The sequence below is a fragment of the Oncorhynchus masou genome, chromosome 12, assembly GCF_036934945.1.
Source record: "Oncorhynchus masou masou isolate Uvic2021 chromosome 12, UVic_Omas_1.1, whole genome shotgun sequence".
NCBI classification, from domain to species: domain Eukaryota; kingdom Metazoa; phylum Chordata; class Actinopteri; order Salmoniformes; family Salmonidae; genus Oncorhynchus; species Oncorhynchus masou.
The window spans coordinates 47,780,247-47,799,691 of NC_088223.1; the positions used below are offsets into that span (position 1 = coordinate 47,780,247).

Genomic DNA, 19,445 nt, shown 5'->3' on the forward strand with positions numbered 1-19,445 from the left:
TAAGATTGCTATATCAGCACTTCCACTCCGAGGCATTATGAATATGGGTCCTGAGGACAGATCACACACTCAGTGTCTCACCTGAAGAGGGTGTAGTTTGAGGCAGAGGATGTCTTCGTCTGTGCTGCAGACCTGCGCGTACTCCACCATGGGATCCTGAATCTTCCTGGCTACGGACACGGCCTGGCGCAGCAGCGGAGGGTAGTCCCTGAAGTCAGTCTGGAGCGAGAGAGAATAGGGGAGGGAAGAGTCATGAGTATGGTTAGATATGTGTCATCAGATGTGTGTGTATTGTGTAGCTATGCATTCATGCTGTGTCAAAGCAGACTTGTTGATTTCTTGCAGTTCATGTGGACTGTGTGTGTGTGCGCCCACGTATACGGAGTGTGTGTACCTGAGACTTCGTGCTGTTCATGTAAAGCATGGCCAGTTCGTTGTCCACCAGCTCCACTCCCACAGCAGGCAGAGAAGACTCCTGCTCCAACTCACTCACTGTCCTCTTAATGTCCTCCATTATCATGTGGGCATCTCTACACACACACACGCAACAAACACGCACGCCAAAAAAGCCCTTTACCGTAGGTATCGTAAAATAAACCAACGAGAACCAACTCTTAAGTGCTCTCTGCACAAACAGAGAAAGGTTTTTCTTCTCAAATGTGGTCAGTAGTTGGAGAAGGCTCACCTATTCTCCCCGGCAACAGCCACCACATGAGGTTTCTTACTGATCAAGAACTTCTTTAGGTTCTCAATGTCCTGGAGCTGAGGAGACAAAACACTACAATATTATGCTCCATGATAATAATCATATTAATGAAATTATGATATAAAAGACTGAGTAGAACAAAATAAAACGAGACAAAATCTAAGGATTAACAGGTTGGTCACAGCAGCTGATTAAACAAACCCAAAGCGTGTACTGCAATATATGACGCTTCCAAAGTGATTTCTTGACTTTTGGTGAACTATCTTTGATACAACTACACTGACGAAGTGATGTTTCCTATGAATGCATGGCTAAATGATAAGATGGCATGACAGGTGGGCAGAGGAGAGGATAGGTTGTACCTTTTTGTCCCTCTCGTCCTCCTTCCATGCATTCCTCCTCTTCAGGAAGTAAGGCAGACGGAGGAAGTCCACCACCTCTCCCTCTCCGTTGATCAGAGAACAGAACACTGGCGTGTCTCTATGGTAACAGAGTTACAACTTTCAGTTATTATTAATGCATATGGTATACAATAAGTTGGAGGATACCACAAACAAACAAAACACGCCCACACACCGCCTTCCCTTTTGTGCAAACACACACACACACACACACACACACACACACACACACACACACACACACACACACACACACACACACACACACACACACACGTACCTGCTGTCTGCAAAGGCCACTCCCAGGACTCTGATGCCTTTTCCTTGACTCTCATCCATCAGATCATCATCATCCTCCTCCGCCTGCTGCTGGTCTGGTCTGTAGGGAGCCACCTTCAGCCAGTTATACAGCCTCCTGCAACACGACTGGACATACACACAATATCACATTGTATACAAACCTACACCACACCGCTACTCCTTCAGCCAGTTATACCGCCTCCTGCAACACGACTAGGGTCAAAGGTGAACCGGAAGAGGAATAATACACCACTGTGACCAAATGCACACTAAAGCTTGAAATGGATGTTTATTCACAACATGTGCTGGAACATCGGCAATTCTAAATTGAAATTCACAATGTCATTAAAAAGTTAAAAAAAATCTCCAATGATCAAGTTACGGCAACTCTTGAAGTATTCAACAGTATATGGAATTCATGATACTGAGTCCTGGATGTAGCTAGGTGTGCTGTAACACTATCGAATATATACCTTGATGATGTTGTCCTTGGCCTCTGCGATGAGTTTGTTCTTGAGTTCCTTGGCCATCTGAGGGTAGAGGAACTGTGTGAGGGAGCGTTCGATGGCCAGGGTCCTCTGTCTGTTCCACTCCTGCACCTGGTGGCTGAACTCATCTCTGTAATAGAATTGCTTGATCTCATCAAAGTACGTCTGGTCACCTGCAAACCTGGGGGGGAGATGGGAAGAGAGGGGGAGAGAAATTATTATGAACCAAAATTAAATAATCCGTGGAGAAGGTTTGAGCAGTTGGAAATAAGAGAGCAGAAGCCTTTAGCTTTGTTCTGAACAAACCAGCAGAATAGACAAAATAGATATTTTACACAATTGACCATTCCAGGAAACAAGGGGTAACTTAAAGGTTGTCTTCCCCATACCCTTTAACCCCTATGAGGTCGAATGTCTTCACCTTTGACCTCAATGGAGGCCAATGCCTCTCCCCTTACCCTTTGACCCCTAGGAGGTCGATGCAGATGTCAATGGTGAGAAGTCCCTCCTCCTCAGCCTGGCACATCTTTAAAAACTGTTCTCCGTTCAGCTCCTTCACTGGCTTGTTTTTCAGGTACTTGAAGGAGTAGCCAAAATGGGCCTCATCCATATCCTAATAACAAACCGGAGGTCAATTAACACGGCATGGTACAAAGAGGATAATGTCTTAACCCTTTATACTGGTGGGAATTAACCTAGATGGAAAGGAATTCATTTAAAAGTTTCTTAAAGAAGAAATATGAAAACGTATATGTATAACCATTAGGGATGTAACGATTCACCAATACGCATCGGTCCGGGAAATTAGGCTTCTCCAAGCTCTGATGCGGCTACATTTCTAAAGGTTATGCAATTGTGGGAGAAAACAGGGTGATGGCCTCTACTAAATAGAGGAGGATCTTATCAGCTATCTATAGGACTACTATATTTATTTCTCAACATTCGTAATATTAAGCACATTGCTTGTATTTACAACAGGAGTATAGCATACCTGGCTGGCATGAAAATAGACCATTGGGCGGCAGGGTAGCCTAGTGTTTAGAGCGTTGGACTAGTAACCGAAAGGTTGCGAGTTCGAATCCCCAAGCTGACAAGGTACAAATCTGTCATTCTGCCCCTGAACAGGTAGTTAACTCACTGTTCCTAGGCCGTCATTGAAAATAAGAATTTGTTCTTAACTGAATTGCCTAGTAAAATAAAGGTAAAAAAATAAAATAAATAAAAACATGGGGAAAAGCGTCCTCCATTTGCTATTTAAGTGCATAGATGACATGTATTTTTTCCCGCTGCCCCTACTTCAATACAGGTGCATGATAACGGTCCATTTTAAATCAAAACAAAATGTTGCATATATTATTAGTATATGTAAAGACAAGATTCAATCAAGAATAGTCTGATGGGTGACAATATTAGTTTATCACTTGTGAATTATATAATAACACGTGTGAATGATACCCAGCATAAGAAAAAATGATGTGAAGCCGTCTATGCATACAGTTTGATGTATATGTTTAATAAATCCAACGTATGCACCACAGAACGCGCTGCAAGGCAAACGCAGCGTTCCTTTGGAAATAAATGTACTTCTGGTATACCAAAATGCTATGACACTAATGTGATCTAGGCTTTACCCACCTGGACAAAGGGAATGTATGTGTGAGGATGATGTTCATCGATACCATATTGCCCTATATGCTCATTACAAAGCTCACAGCTCTGAACTCCTTCCCTATGCAACTGGGTCCTGGGCTTCCTGATGGGCCGCTCCCAGGTGGTCAAGGTAGGCAACAGTACCTCCTCGACACTGATTCTCAACATGGGGGCCCACAAAGATGCGTCCTCAGCCCCCTCCTGTATTGCCTGTATACCCACGACTGGATGGTCTTACACAGTTTAAACTATCCTTAAGTTGGTTGATGACACGACAGTCTGATTACCAACAACGAGACAGCCTACAGGGAGGACGTAGGCCCTCTGATGGCGTGGTGACAGGTAAACTCTCCCTCAATGTGAGCAAAACAAAGGAGCTGATTGTGGACTTCAGGAGGAACCAGGCTGCACACCCCCCCATCCTCATCAATGGGGGCCGCAGTGGGGACGATCATTAACTCCCAATTCCAAATCGTACACATCTCAGTGAAGCTGAAATGGTCTAACCACACAGACACCGTAGTGAAGAAGGCACAACAGCCGCTCCTCAACCTCAGGATGCTGAAGAAATTTGGCCAGTCCCGAGGGCCCTCACAGTGTTCTACAGGAGCACCATCAAGAGCATATTTTTGGCCTGCATCACAGTTTGGTACGGCAACTCCACTGCCACGGACCGCAAGACTCTTCAGAGGGTGATACGTGCAGCCGAACGCACCATTGGGTGCACACTGCCTGCCCTACAGGACCCCTACCCTACAACACCAGGTGTCGCAGGAAGGCCAAGCCATGCCATGCCATGCCCTGTTCTCCCCGCTTCAATGACAGAGACAGTACAAGGGCACCATGACAAAAAAATGAAAGACTGGCCAATAGTTTCTACCCTCAGACCATCAGGCTGCTGAATATCCACCACGAGTTAGCTACCTATTTTACTTCACTTAGTCCTGCAAGATTTCCACTGTACCCTGCAATCACACCGGCAACCCTGCAAATGTGACTATTAAACACAAATATACACTGGAGTTTCTTACCAAGAAGCCAGTGAATGTTCCTGAGTGGCCGAGTTACAGTTTTGACTTAAATCTGTTTGAAAATCTACTGCAAGACCTGAAAATGGTTGTCTAGCAATGATCAACAACCAATTTGACAGAGCTTGAAGAATTTTGAAAATATATATATTTTTTTAAATGGGCAAATGTTGCACAATCCAGGTATGGAAAGCTTTTAGAGACTTACCCAGAAAGTCAGTCTACAAAGGATTGAGTGAGGGGTGTGAATACTTATGTTAATGAGATATTTCTGCATTTAATTTTCTATAAATGTGAAAACATTTACCCAAATTTTTTCACTGCCATTATGTGGTATTGTGCGTAGATGGGTGACAATTTTTTTTATTTAATCCATTTTGAATTCAGGCTGTAACAATAAAATGTGGAATAAGTCAAGGTGTGTGAATACTTTCTGAAGGCACTGTACAGTATTTTACATTTACTGTACTTTTCGCCACATTTGTTTGATAGCGAAATCTGAAAACACTCTGGATACATTGATAAGAATATTAATAGAAAAGCTGGGGTAGGTGCAACGAAAGACAAAATTACAAGGGTTTGAGTGAGAGGTCTAACTGGTGTCTCCAAGTGGCCACACACCTCTCAGTTCAAGTTATTCCAATGCACTTTCATGACTTCCATTATAAAGGTGCTTTTTTGAGCTCTACTAGCTGGGTCATTGAAGAACTAGAGAAAGCACACTTGTAGTTGTTATGAACACAGCCCTGTATCCCCACCATCACACAATTGCTGTTTATGTTTAAGCAATCAAGAAAACAGCCAATTTTAAAATCACAATCTGGGTCAGGTGGGCATCATTTGAAAGCTTGTTCTATTGCCAACATGACTAACATATTTAGAAAATACCATGTTCAAGTGTTAGGCTTTTACCAGGGAATTCAGTGAAGCAGATCATAAATTGGGTGCGCATAGAATGGAGTCATGAGTGCATTGAGATACATGTTCTGCGGCAAATTATATTCACAGTACGACAAACATAGGCTCATTCTGTTCAGAACAACCCAGGGAATGACGCAATGTAGCTGTACGTCAAACATAGATATTAAAAACGTTGACAGTGGTCGTGTCTGAACGCCCACACTTGGGTTCTAAATAGTAGGCCGTTTGAGTATGCAAAAAAAATATTTTTAAATCAAGTATGCGACATTTCGAAAATCAAGTATACTTTAAATTACCGGATGTCATTCTAATTTCAGCTTTGACAATAGCTGAACAATTAGATATTGGGATGCGCTTCCGAAAAAAAAAGGAAACAATGCAATCACGTAATCTCAGTACGCAAAAGCATGCAAAATTTCTAAATCGGGTATGGTTTATATGCCAGGATGTTACTCATTTCAGCTCTTCGCCTAGTAGAATTTGATGCACACTTTTCCACAATGCATTGGAAGATGTGGGCTGCGAGTAATAGACCCGAGTTCTCTTCAAGTAGACAAACAAAACTAGGCTACTTAATTGGGAAGGTGTCTGAAGCTTCTGTCCTGGTGTTCAAATGTAGGCAAGTAGTTTTTGTTCTCCATAAAATGACCACGAGTACCGCATCGTCAGCTACATCATTGAAAACAGAAGTATTTTTATATTTTTGTTTTCTGACTTAAGTGTTTATTTTTCTCTTGGCCTTCGTCAGAGTTTTTAAAGTATATTGAACAAAAATAAACGCAACATTTAAAGTGTTGGTCGCATGTTTTATGAGCTGAAATAAAAGATCACAGAAAATATGCACAAAAAGCTTATTTCTCTCAAATTGTGTACAAAGTTGTTTACATCCCTGTTAGTGAGCATTTCTCCTTTGACAAGATAATCCATCCACATGACAGGTGTGGCATATCAAGAAGCTGATTAACATCATCACACAGGTGCACCTTGTGTTGGGGACACTAAAAGGTCACTTTAAAATGTGCAGTTTTGTCACAGAACACAAAGGAGCATGACATTGGCATGCCGACTGCAGGAATGTCCACCAGAGCTGCTACCAGATAATTTAATGTTTTTTTATCTACCATAAGCCACCTCCCAACGTCGTTTTAGAGAATTTAGCAGTACTTCCAATCGGCCTCACAATCGCAGACCACGTTTAACCACACCAGCCCAGGACCTCCACAACCTGCTTCTTCACCTGTGGGAACGTCTGAGACCAGCCAACCGGACAGCTGATTAAATATTGCTGACTGTAATAAAGCCAATTTGTGGGGAAAAACTCGGTCTGATTGGCTGGGCCTGGCTCCCAAGTGGATGGGCCTATGCCCTCCCAGGCCGACCCATGGCTTTGCCCCTGCCCAGTCATGTGAAATCCATAGATTAGGGCCTAATGAATTTATTTCAACTGACAGATTTTCTTAATATGAACTGTAACTCAGTAAAATAGTTGAAATTTTAATCATGTCGTGTTTATATTTTTGTTCAGTATAAATACTAAATCATCTTTTAAGTTCTGAATGTGTCACCACCGGGGACTTGAGATGTGGCTACAATATTGATGTAATTTTAGATCAGGCCTTTTGATTTGAACATCTGGAATGTTTTAGTTTTGTAGGCTAAACTACCTACTTAACTTATGGATGAAGCCTTAGCAGTCTCGTTCCCAATGATCAGTGCCTTAGTGTATTATGTTGCTGTCCAACGGTTTGGAATTTGCGATTCACTTCTATAAACTTTGATTAGCTAACACAACGTGCCATTGGAACACAGGAGAGATGGTTGCTGATAATGGGCCTCTGTACGCCTATGCAGATATTCCATTAAAAATCAGCCGTTTCCAGCTACAATAGTCATTTACAACATTAACAATGTCAATACTGTATTTCTGATCAATTTGATGTTATTTTAATGGATAAAAAATGCGCTTTCCTTTCAAAAACAAGGACATTTCTAAGTGAACCCAAACTTTTGAACGGCAGTGTATATATATTTGTTACTGCTCGATTAAAACGATCTCGGTCAACCAACAGCCTAGCGACCAAACAATCGACCAGTTGACTATTTTCTTTTTTCTTTATTTAACTAGGCAAGTCAGTTAAGGACAAATTCTTATTTTCAATGATGGTCTAGGAACAGTGGGTTAACTGCCTTGTTCAGGGGCAGAACGACAGATGTGTAACAGTTCGGTTACTAGTCGAACGCTCTAATCACTAGGCTACCCTGCCGCCCACTAATTGGGGTCAGCCCTAGTTTTATTGTCTGCACGTTTGCTGTCGTCTAGAGACAGGTCTCACTCATATTTGGTATATTTTGGCACAGCATTGTAGCACGTTTGTATCTTGTCAGTTTGTTAAACTACAGTAAAGCAGAGTGGTGATACATAGGGATGATATTTATTTAATTGTATTTATTTATAAGATATCGCATTTAGTCCAAATAGCCTAAATAACTCTACATTAGTGTTAGTGCATTGTCTTGGTTCCCGTACCTTCTTTCCTTTCTTGGTGGGATTGATATTGATCTTGGCTCTCTCCTGGAAGGTCTGTCTGAGGACGTGTCTGACCAGAGGCTCCCTGGAAATCTGCATGGCCACCATATAACGAGTCCCCTCCAACACCGCCTCAGGACTGTTAAACTGGCTACAGAGAGAGAGAGAGAAAAAAGAGGTAGGGGGTCAGTGTGTGTGTTATCTGCAGACAGTCTTTGGCAAGCTCTACAGAGCTACCTGATGTGTGTGTGGTGTGGTTACCTGCAGACGTAGTCTTTGGCCAGCTCTACAGGCTCAGCAGGGAACTGCTCTGTCTCGTGGCGCTGGTAGCTGTCTCTCAGATTCTCCCCAAACTGCTCTGGAGTCAGACCAAACTTCTTAGCCAGGCCGTCTGAGACAGAGAGAAGGGAAGGAAGACAGGATCTTCAATCTTTATACATGTCTCAGTGCACTCATATTTTAACTACAGCTGTCAAATGATTAAAATAATTAATCACGATTCATCGCAAAAGTTTATTTGCTCAAATTTGGTGCAAAAACAAAAAGCAGTGTATTGCGTTATAGGCATGTAGGGACTGAAACAACAAATACTCTGTATCAGAATGTTTTCACCATAAACAAGCAATACAAAAGTCCTGTAACTTACTAATAATGCTCCCAGCAGGCCTACTCCCTCAAATGTTCATGAAGTTCACACACACGCACGCACACACACATACTTAAAGCGTCAGCCATTCCAAATTATTGTTCTCCCAGTTACCGATTGGAGGGTTGGCTATAAGAAAAAAGCACTGGCAAATAGCATAAACCTGTCCAACAATGTCATGAATTCCACTGAACTTGTGACCATACACTTCAGTCGTCCTCCTATTTCTTTTCACTGACTAGGTTGCTTAGACAAACAAGCCCACTGACATTTTCAGATGAAAAAGCTGCTCTCTTCTTCTGTACGATACGGCCAAAGAGTGAAAACAACCTCTCACAAGGTACTGATGTGGCAGGCGTTGCCAGGAGCCTTCGTGCAATGCAGGCCAGCCTGGTGTGTGCCTACACTCCACACATTTCTCAAAGGACTCCTCCTCTTCATCGGACACAGACTCAAAAGAACTGAACAAGAGGGCAGCTTTCTTCTTTGGTGGCTCGGACTCCGTTGCTTTATCAGGTTGCTGTGCAGGCCTCTCTTCCTTCAGCAAGTTGCTGACCAAAGCACACACCTCCCAGGTCTAGCTCTAGGAAGGCACTTCAAGTCCTTAAACCTTGGGTCGGGTGCTGTGGCGATCTTCAGCCACGTGAGGTTGGTGCTTTCCTTGCGTTTCTCCAGGTCTGTGAACGTCATCAGAGCTCTCCATCACCCAAAGGAGATGACACAAAGCATGCAACACCATTGAGCAGGAAATGTACAGAACATGGTCTCTCTCACACTCACTAACAGAGTGATAAAGAAGATTACTTGCAGGGCTACAGTACTGCCCCCAGATTCTGCAGTTTCTCCAGGTCAGCTGTGGTTGGCATGGTTATGTTCGTTTTCTGTTGGGCCAAAGCATCTCTCAGTGGTTGTTGTTTCGGTGGGCTGTTATTGAAACGCCCAACTATTTTTTGCCATTTGGCTAGGGCATTGTCGAACCCGCTGTTGTGTAAGGACACTGTGAAGGACCTTTGGAGACTACGTGGTGCAGGGTATGTGTTCAAAAGGCATTCAAAATGTAAAGCATTAATGCGTTATTAATGCATTAACTTTGACAGCCCTAATTTTAAAACATCAGTCTCTGCTGAATACGAAAAGGACAGATTGCCAAAAGTAATGTCTTGAGGCACTGCATGTGCGCATACCTGGTTTACATTTCACATGTCAAGGCCCTTGCATCCACCACACGCACGACGAAGTCAAGCATATGTCCAATAAAGTAGGGATAAAAAGACACCATATTAGAGGTCAGCAGAGGTGATTTACCGAGCCCTGCGCTCTGACAGATGCTGTACATGTCTCTACGAGATGCCAGCTTCAGGTCTGGCCCCTTCTGCTCTTCCTCCTCCTCCACCTCCACCTCTTCCTCCTCACCTGAATGGACATGGAAGAGACATTATGTCACACAGTGTGGAGGGTGGTAAACACATTTAAAAATAAAGACAAAGCCTGGTTGTTCAAAAGGTGCCGTTATTTTACATTCCATGCAACAATGCCACCCTCATTGCAGCTGTTTCGATCTCCTTATGAAATCATTTCTGGGTAACAATGTAGTTATTTACTATAACAGTTTTCAATATGAAAATGTAACAATAAGCCCAAGAATTTATGTTTTCCCACCGTCCTCGTTAACCTCCTTGATCTTCCTCAGCGTCTTTTTCTTACTGGCGGCCTTGAGTGTGTTTTGCATCTTGGGGATGTCTCTGCCGTAGTACAGCAGGAAGTGGCTGTACACATCACTCAGCTCATCTATGGACTGGACGTCTTTCAGTCTACAGGAGGGGAGAAGAGGTGAGGAAAGGAGAAAAGAGGAGGGGAGAGGGAAACAGTTACACTAGCTGGACTTTACTAAATTGGTCCTATGTCTTTTATGAAGACATGGGGATATGAGACTTCTGAACTTTGACAACCATGTAACGGGAAATCTGGGTCCAGCTTCCTGGACACAAACTAAGTGTATGGGAAACCTCCCTAGTGGTGGAGGTTTCAGTTAGGAGGCAGACAAACTAACACAGTGCAATGCCCAGGGGTGGCTTTCATTAGTGGAGAAGAAGCACCAAAACTGTTGTATACTATGTGCAGCAATGTACAAACAAAATAAACATGACAATGGCCAGAACAGGAAACAAACTTGGGGTAAACTGAAAATAAATAAAATCAAGGTTAAACTCAATACACAACAGGCCTTAATAATAACTGCCCGCAACCCGGCCAAGAAAGGAATGACATGGCTTAAAGTAAATTCCATCAGGGCTCACCTCGGACTGGATCAACAATTAACAGGTTGAAATACAGGCATTAAATACACCATAAATATATATATATATATCCCATTTAGCAGACGCTTTTGTCCAAAGCGACTTACAAGTCGGCTGGGGCCACTACTTTTACATATGGGTGGCCCCAGCGGGAATCGAACCCACGACGCTTGGCGTTGCAAGCGCCATGCTCTACCGACTGAGCCACACAGGACACACCATAACATATAACTCAACTAACTAGCTTTAGGTAACAATTAGCCCATGAAAAAAGCCTATAATAGATTGGAGTAACATTTATCTCCCCCTGGGATTTGGCCAGGGGGATAAAAGCTTCAGACTGCAGACCTGGTTTGCCAAAACTCCCGAAGCAGCAGGAGGTAACATTTTACATCATCAATAACGAGGATTAATAGGGGGGTATGTAATATATACTCCTGTAGAAATAGTGATCTCAATACCATTACAACGTGCACTTTGTAAGGCAAACTAAACGCACAAAAATACATGAATGGAAAGCGTACATAACAGGATTTGCCCGCGTGCCAACCAAACTTTAACATGCATCTTCCTCGCTTTACAGGCTACATCGCAGCACGGAAGGAAATGGGATTATACACATAACATATTCAATGCATTATTATGCATTCTTGTGAACTGTTTCAATATCTGGTTATTAATATGTCAAGTCAGAATACCAGGCACAGAATTTTTTGGGGAGATTCTCTAGGCTTTGTGTGTCTGGGAAACTGGCCCCTAGTGCATTACAACACTGGAGCACACAATCTTATTATTATTTTTTTTTTTAAAGCACTGATTCCTGAACTTCTATTTCTACAATATCCCTTATCGGTCCTTTTACACCTGTCGTTTACACAATGTGCAGGACAGAGCTTGTCAATCATCAACTATATCAGTGTGACCTGTGTCAACAGGTCACACTGACCCCCCTCGTACCACAGCGTTCTCCTATGGCCCTGTGTTAAGACGCATTCTGGTTAAAGGTAGTACCCTATATATAAGGCAGGTGCAGGCAACTAGATCCAGCCGCGGGTCGGCGTGAATGGTCGGGTGGCCGGAAAAACATTATCATAATTTGTATATTGCAAAGTGACCACAACTAAACCCAAAAATAGATTTGATTTGGGGAAAAAAACAATAATATCATACCTTGATAACATTGAGAATAGAGCACGACTGATATTATCGGACAATATTGGCCTTTTTGGATGTATTTGTATCAGCATATAATCCACCCCGAAAAAATGGGATAAAAAAAAGCTGTTCTTCATGGGGGGGCATTTCATTATTTGTGCTGAAGATGGCGCTCTTTTCATGGCCATTAGCCTATCTTGCCTTGGCATGCTACAGCAAGATTGGACACAATCACCCAAAGCAACTACACCAGTCAGAGGAGAGTGAAATACTGCGACCTAACTGTTACTGCTTCTACGATGCCAGCTCAATAAATTGCCAAAAATGCGCACTGGACCTATACTGTTACGTGGTAGGGTTTTGGGTGCCGTGACAAACAATGAATGCTATGCTCAAATGTGAAGGAAGTGCCATGCTAAAAACGATCAACTCTGTGGTAATGTTAATGTTACAGCCCTTTAGAGAAGCCTGCGAAATCTGGTGTTATATTTGCTCTTTGCAAAGGGAATTCCTCAAGTGGTCATTCCAATGTTTTCAGAGACACAAAAAATAACATAGCAGGTTCCAAAGTAGTTTTTGGTAGTTACGTTTTAATGTATGGATTGTTACTTGTCAGGGACTGGTCCAACTTCACATTACGGCACCCCCATTTCCAGTACGAGTACTAACTAGCTGTGTGAGCGTACTTGAGGGTTAGTGCTATCCGGGACCCTTGGGATGTCCCTAAACCCTAACCACTACCCATGCTGTTCATCCTCCTTTCACAAGAGTAACAGTTTTAACAGAAATAATATTGTCTTTCTGGTGCTACCATAGATTTTATGTGATGCTCCTAACCTTTAAGGACACAAATTCAAAGTTTGCTTAACAATTTAGAATAATCCTGCAATCTGCATTTTGTTGCTTTTGCCTACTGTTATTATTGAATTATCAACTTCCATCAATCATATGTTTTCACTGTGTAAGGGCTATTTGACCAAGGAGAGTGATGGAGTGCTGCATCAGATGACCTGGCCTCCACAATCACCCGACCTCAACCCAATTGATATGGCTTGGGGTGAGTTGGACCGCAGAGTGACGGAAAAGCAGCCAACAAGTACACAGCACATGTGGAAACTCCTTCAAGATGGTTGGAAAAGCATTCCTCATGAAGCTGGTTGAGAAAATGCCAAGAGTGTGTAAAGCTGTCATCAATGCAAACGGTGGCTACTACGAAGAACCTCAAATATAAAATATTTGGTTACTACATGATTCCATATGTGTTATTTCATATTCTACAATGTTGAAAATAGTAAAAATAAAAACTCTTGAATGAGTAGGTACGTCCAAACTTTTGACTGGTACTGTATATCAGTCAATATTTTCACTCTAAAATAGGAATAGAAAATCTCATATCGGTCGGACTCTAATTGAGACCTGGCCTAAGGGCCAGCTGTTGCCAACCCCTGAGATAAGGAATAGGATGCCCTTTCAGACACAGTCCATACCTCCTCTGACCCTATGGTTGGCTGTACGTACCTCTCCATATCAGCCGTGTCCAGGGGTCTGATGCCATCAGCCAGGGGTTTGTCAGGGTCGGCAGAGATCTGTTCATACTGGTGCGACTGCATCCTCCGGAACAGTCGTGTCAGGTTCTGCTTCCTGCTCTTCAGCTGGCACCACTGGGGTCCCAGAGGTCAGAGGTAGAGGTCAGGGGTCAGGAAGTGGGTCAATAAGAAACAACTTACTTTCTATTGGATTACAGTTGTAACAACCTATGCTAAGGTGACCAACTGCTGGTATACGCAAAAGTGTGTGGGGTGTTAAATGCCAAAGGTTGTGATGAGGTCATCCTTTACCTTCTCGTCCCATTGCCAGACCTTCCACAGGTCGTTGATGTTGAGCTCCGGTTCTACATACTCCTTCCTGTAGAATGCGATGAACGGAACCTGGAGAAAACAAAGAATGTAAAGTGGGTGAGAACATGAGACAGACACCACTGTAAAGCTTGATTTACAGACTAATTCTGACTTTTGGCTATGTTGTTGCTACGGCGTATCAAGAGGGAGAAACAGTAATATTGCTTGTTTTTCAAGCAAAGGTCTTTTAAGGGAATAAGCGAGCAGACGTTTGCGTCGCCTAACCAAGATCTGCTAGGATCAAACCAAACCTTTGTATGTGGACGCCTTTAGGGCCTTAGCCACTACACACTCACGCAAATGTAATTGGGTGATGTACCTCAAAGTGCTGGTTCCTCATGAAGTTGAGGGCCTCCTTGATCTTAGCGATGGTGCTGGGGCCTTTCCTGCTGAGGTTTGTGGTGGTCCCTCTGTCCAGGTAGTCTGTACTCTCCTGAACACCCAGAAAACAGTTGATCATTTTTTAACAAAGAAAGAAGAGTATGGTGCCGGCCCGAGACAGTAAGGAATGTGCTGGGCTGTTCATGTGTATGAAGATAGTGCAATTGCACTGAGGTATTGGATGAGGAGAATGAAATGGGATATTTAGTGAGTTATTGGGGTGTTGGGTGTTTGTGTGTTGTCTGTAAGGTATGTGGTGGTTGTAGGTAATACCAGCATTGAGGATGATTGATATGGATATATCCAGGGTTTCAGACTGCGACCATTTAGTCGCATTATGTGACATTTGACTTGGCTGTGTGAGTTACATTTTTAATTAGTCGCATCGGTGCGAGCTGCACATTCTACAGGGTCACCTCACTAAAAATGTCATATTTTTTAGGAGGCTAAACCCATGATTTAGTCAAACTGTAAAGTACATTATCCTCACGATTACCCCCCCCCAAAATGCTCCGGGAGAAAACATGCGTTCTGATTGTATAATATTTTCAAATCCAATTGTGGGGAGAACACAACTATCCTGTTGTCACAGTTGAATAGAGGATGTTCTCAGCTTTCTTTAGGTATAATTTCTCAATTTTGAGCTCAATAGCAACTATTATAGCCTACAAATTAGATATTTTTTATTTAACCTTTATTTAACTAGGCAAGTCAGTTAAGAACAAATTATTATATTTGATACGGCTTTGAGATGAGGAATGGGGTACGCTTTCTTTTGGACATTACATTTACTGTTAAATTAATACATGGTTACTAGCAGTTGGGTATTATATTTCAAGTATATTTTTTATATCTTGCTAACGTGTTTTGAGTTACTCAGATGGTCTCGAATAAATTTGCCTATGATATTAGTGCACATAAAGATGCAGGCCAATTCATCTTGATTGAAAAAAATAAAAATAAAATTAGTATAATTCTGGAACCCTATTTTAATAGTAAAATACAACAGACTAATTGTCAAACCAAAATTAAATGACAATCAATGGATTATGTAGCACATGAAAATATTGGAATCATAACATATAAGATGAAACTCATTTATTGAATGACATTTCAGTAATCGATCGCTTACATTTTAAAAAGCATTGTGAAATACTTTATAAGATTGCGTGACACCGCAAAAAGAAATTGGTGTGACCTAGGGCTGTTGCGGTGACCGTATTACTGCCACACCGGCAGTCCCAAGTCATGAAGGTATTAAAATTCCACATAACCGTTTAGTCAAGGTAATTAGGCTTCTCCAAGCTCTGATGCTGCTGATTGTCATTAGTAGCCTACCAAACTTGCTAACTGCCTGGTACTCAGCACTCTATTTTCCCTCTAATCACTGTGACATCAATGAAAATAAATCAAACACTTCATGAGAGCCCATGAGCTCAACATTTCAACAGGCAATGCAATTGAGCAAGAAAAAAAAGGTGATAGCCTCTCCTAAAAAGAGGAAGATCAGCTTTCTATAGGCTAGGCCTACTATATTTATTTCTCAACTTAATATTAAGTACATTGATTATATACCACAGGAGTATAGCCTACCTGACTGGCATGAAAATAAACCAAAGGGAAAAGCATCCTCCTTTCGCTATTTAAGTGCATAGATGACACTCATTTTTTCCAACTGCCCCTGTTTCGATACAGGTGCATGATAATGGTCCATTCTAAATAAAATGCCACATATTATTTAGTATATGTAAAGACAATATGAAATCAAGAATAGTCTGATGGGTGACAATATGTCACTGCAAAAGTTTAGGCATTATCAAGTCAAATTGTGAATGAGTGACTGATGTCGTGTGTACAGCCTGCGCAATAAACAAAGCAGAGGCTCATGCCTTTAAAGCAACTGTTTCGCATCATGTAGCCTTACAATGTATTAAAAATCAAAACATATGGCCCAACTTTTGTTGAACAACTAAAGATAGATTAATAACTCTAAATTAAGCATATAGGAATACCTATTTCTTTGTTAAACGAAGAATAGCCACGTGGACACGCCCTCAAAACGTTTCAGAAAATATCCTTTTGATTTTATTCAGCTTTGTTCAATTGTATTGTTCATTACTAGAAAATAATGCCACGGAATTCTAAGCAAATCTTGTCTGCTAAATGAACTCGTGTAACCCACAGTCATTTCGCATAGCCTGATCAGGACAACTCAAGAGTATGTTATTCTGTTCTTTTGAAATAGACTACATTTTCTTCATATCATGCTTCTTTAGATCTGTCTAAAATAAATAATGGATTCATTACTTTTTAAAATATAGATGTTCCAAAGGGTCAGCATATGTGGAAGCCAGATGATAAATGTGTTTATGTTTATTAACGTTCAACTACCGTGAGACCGACAGTTATTTGCTTGACAATCACCGGCTGACGAAAATGTGTGACCGCCACAGCTCTAGTGTGACCAAATCATGGCCTGGTGCCACCAACTGAAAAACTTAGTTGCACCAGTGCCACCAGGAGAAAATGTTATTCTGGAGCCCTGGATATATCATATCGTAAGTTAGGGCTTTATAGTACGGTCAGAGGTTCCTACTGGTATGGAGATGGTGGGGTGGGCAAAGATAGTGTGTGAGTATGTAGTCAGTGTGTAGTATGTATGAAGTGAATGTGCAGTATGGTCAGAGGTTCCTACCTGCATGGAGATGGTGGGGGTTGAGAAGGCATTTCTGTAGATCCACTCTGCCTCTTCCTCTAACTCATTATCCTCAGCAGGCTTCACTGGGATGGAGCGCAGCTACAGAACAGAACACAGAGAGAGGGTGAGACACACACACAGGGATTGATTGAGATGGCACAACTATATTCAAGGACACAGGAGGGTGAAACAGACAAAACACACACACACACACCCTCACTCACAAAAACACCCCCCCCCCCTCACACACCTGGAACCTCTCTGGCATGTCTGTGGAGCGGATCTCGTTGTCCTGGTCTGTCATGTGACTACTCTCCAGCTCGCTGGGCTCATAGATCTCGAAAATGCTCTTCCTCCCCACTCTCCTCTTCGTCTGCTTCTTGGGCCGGTCCCAGCCCTCTTCGTCCTGGTCCTCCTCCTCTTCCTCACCCTGGTCATATGCTGCGTCAGCATCAAACTCTGCAAAGTCAAAGTCACCGCCGAAGATCTCCTGGGCCTCCTGGAGGGCTCTTTAGACGGGGAGAAGAGGAAAGAGGAATGAAGAAGAGAGACGGATGGGGTGTGGAGGAGTGCGGGAGAGGATGAGACTCCATTTTGTATTATTTGATCACTTCATACCTAAGTTCATACATAGGTACATATCTTGGTAGGCATGTTGAAGAGCTGCTTCATAAACCAATGTACGTAAATAAAATAAATAGATCATAGCTGCTTTGAACGGGTAAGTTTTAAATAAGACTCTACTCTCAATGTTTGTTCTGCACTTTCTATGTACAACGCCTTCGGAAAGACCCCTTGATGCCTTTTCCACATTTTGCTACGTTACAGCCTTATTCTAAAATGGATTAAATCATTTCCCCCCGCTCAATTTACACACTAAACCCCACGACAAAGCAATAACAGGTTTTTAAAAATTCTTGCAAATTTACAAAAAACAAAACTGAAATATCACATTTACATAAGTATAGGTTCCCTCAGTCGGTACTTTGTTGAAGCACCTTTGGCTGCGATTCCAGCCTGGAGTCTTCTTGGGTATGACACTACAAGCTTGGCACACCTGTATTTAGGGAGTTTCTCCCACTCTTCTCTGCAGATCCTCTCAAGCTCTGTCAGGTTGTATGGGGAGTGTTGCTGCACAGCTATTTCCAGGTGTCCAGAGATGTTAGATTGGGTTCAAGTCCGGGCTCTGGCTGGACCACTCAAGGACATTCAGAAACTTGTCCTGAAGCCACTCCCGCACTCTCTTGGCTGTGGGCTTAGGGTCGTTGTCCTGTTGGAAGGTGAACCTTGGCCACAGTCCGAGGTCTTGAGCGCTCTGGAGCAGGTTTTCATCAATGATCTCTTTGTACTTTGCTTTGTTCATCTTTCCCTCAATCCTGACTAGTCTCTCAGTCCATGCCACTGAAAAACATCCCCACAGCATGATGCCGCTACCACCATGCTTCACCGTAGGGATGGTGCCAGGTTTCCTCCAGACATGACGCTTGGTATTCAGGCCAAGAGTTCAATCTTGGTTTCACCAGACCAGAGAATTTTGTTTCTCATGGTCTGAGAGTCCTTCAGGTGCCTTTTGGTAAACTCCAAGCAGGCTGTCATGAGGAGTGTTGTCTGCCCACTCTACCATTAAGACCTGATTTGTAGAGTGCTGCAGAGATGGTTGTCCTTCTGGAAGGTTATCCCATCTCCACAGAGGAACTCTAGAGCTGTCAGAGTGACCATCGGGTTCTTGGTCACCTCCCTGACCAAGGCCCTTTTCCCCGATTGGTCAGTTTGGCCAGGTGGCCAGTTCTACGAAGAGTCTTGGTGGTTCCAAACTTCTTCCATTTAAGAATGGAGTCCACTTGGTTCTTGGGGATCTTCATTGCTGCAGAAATGTTTTGGCACCCTTCCCCAGCTCTGTGCCTTGACATATTCCTTTCTCGGAGCTCTACAGCCAATTCCTTTGACTTCATGGCTTGGTCTTTGCTCTGACATGCATTGTCAACTGTGGGACCTTACATAGAAAGGTGTGTGCCTTTCCAAATAATGTTCAATCAATTGAATTTACCACAGGTGGATTCCAATCAAGTTGTTGAAACATCTCAAGAATGATCAATGGAAACAGGATGCACCTGAACTCAATATCAAGTCTCACAGCAAAGGGTCTGAATGCTTATGTAAATAAAGATTTTATTTTTCTTTCCTTTTTAAGACATTTGGAAAATTTCAAAAAACCTTATTTCGCTTTGTCATTATGGGGTACTGTGTTTAGATTGCTGAGGTATTTTATTTATTTAATCAATTTTAGAATAAGGCTGTAACGTAACAAAATTGGAAAAAGTCAAGGGGTCTGAATATTTTCTGAATGCA

At 42.5% G+C, this 19,445-nt stretch overlaps 1 protein-coding gene across 2 annotated transcripts in view; it reads right to left on the reverse strand.

Annotated features, from left to right (window-relative positions):
* The window catches only part of LOC135550221 (transcription elongation factor SPT6-like), a 48,253-nt gene that overhangs the window by 23,472 nt on the left and 5,336 nt on the right, over positions 1-19,445 (reverse strand). For both annotated transcript variants that reach the window (XM_064980832.1, XM_064980833.1), the window contains exons 7-22: positions 17,347-17,605; positions 17,094-17,195; positions 14,337-14,450; positions 13,958-14,047; positions 13,638-13,780; positions 10,327-10,478; positions 9,973-10,080; positions 8,283-8,412; positions 8,022-8,172; positions 2,354-2,508; positions 1,881-2,076; positions 1,388-1,533; positions 1,069-1,186; positions 686-762; positions 395-530; positions 82-219 (exon numbers count right to left, since the gene is read on the reverse strand). In XM_064980832.1, the coding sequence (XP_064836904.1) occupies positions 82-219; positions 395-530; positions 686-762; positions 1,069-1,186; positions 1,388-1,533; positions 1,881-2,076; positions 2,354-2,508; positions 8,022-8,172; positions 8,283-8,412; positions 9,973-10,080; positions 10,327-10,478; positions 13,638-13,780; positions 13,958-14,047; positions 14,337-14,450; positions 17,094-17,195; positions 17,347-17,605 (2,215 nt within the window). The remainder of the gene's footprint in view (positions 1-81; positions 220-394; positions 531-685; positions 763-1,068; positions 1,187-1,387; positions 1,534-1,880; positions 2,077-2,353; positions 2,509-8,021; positions 8,173-8,282; positions 8,413-9,972; positions 10,081-10,326; positions 10,479-13,637; positions 13,781-13,957; positions 14,048-14,336; positions 14,451-17,093; positions 17,196-17,346; positions 17,606-19,445) is intronic.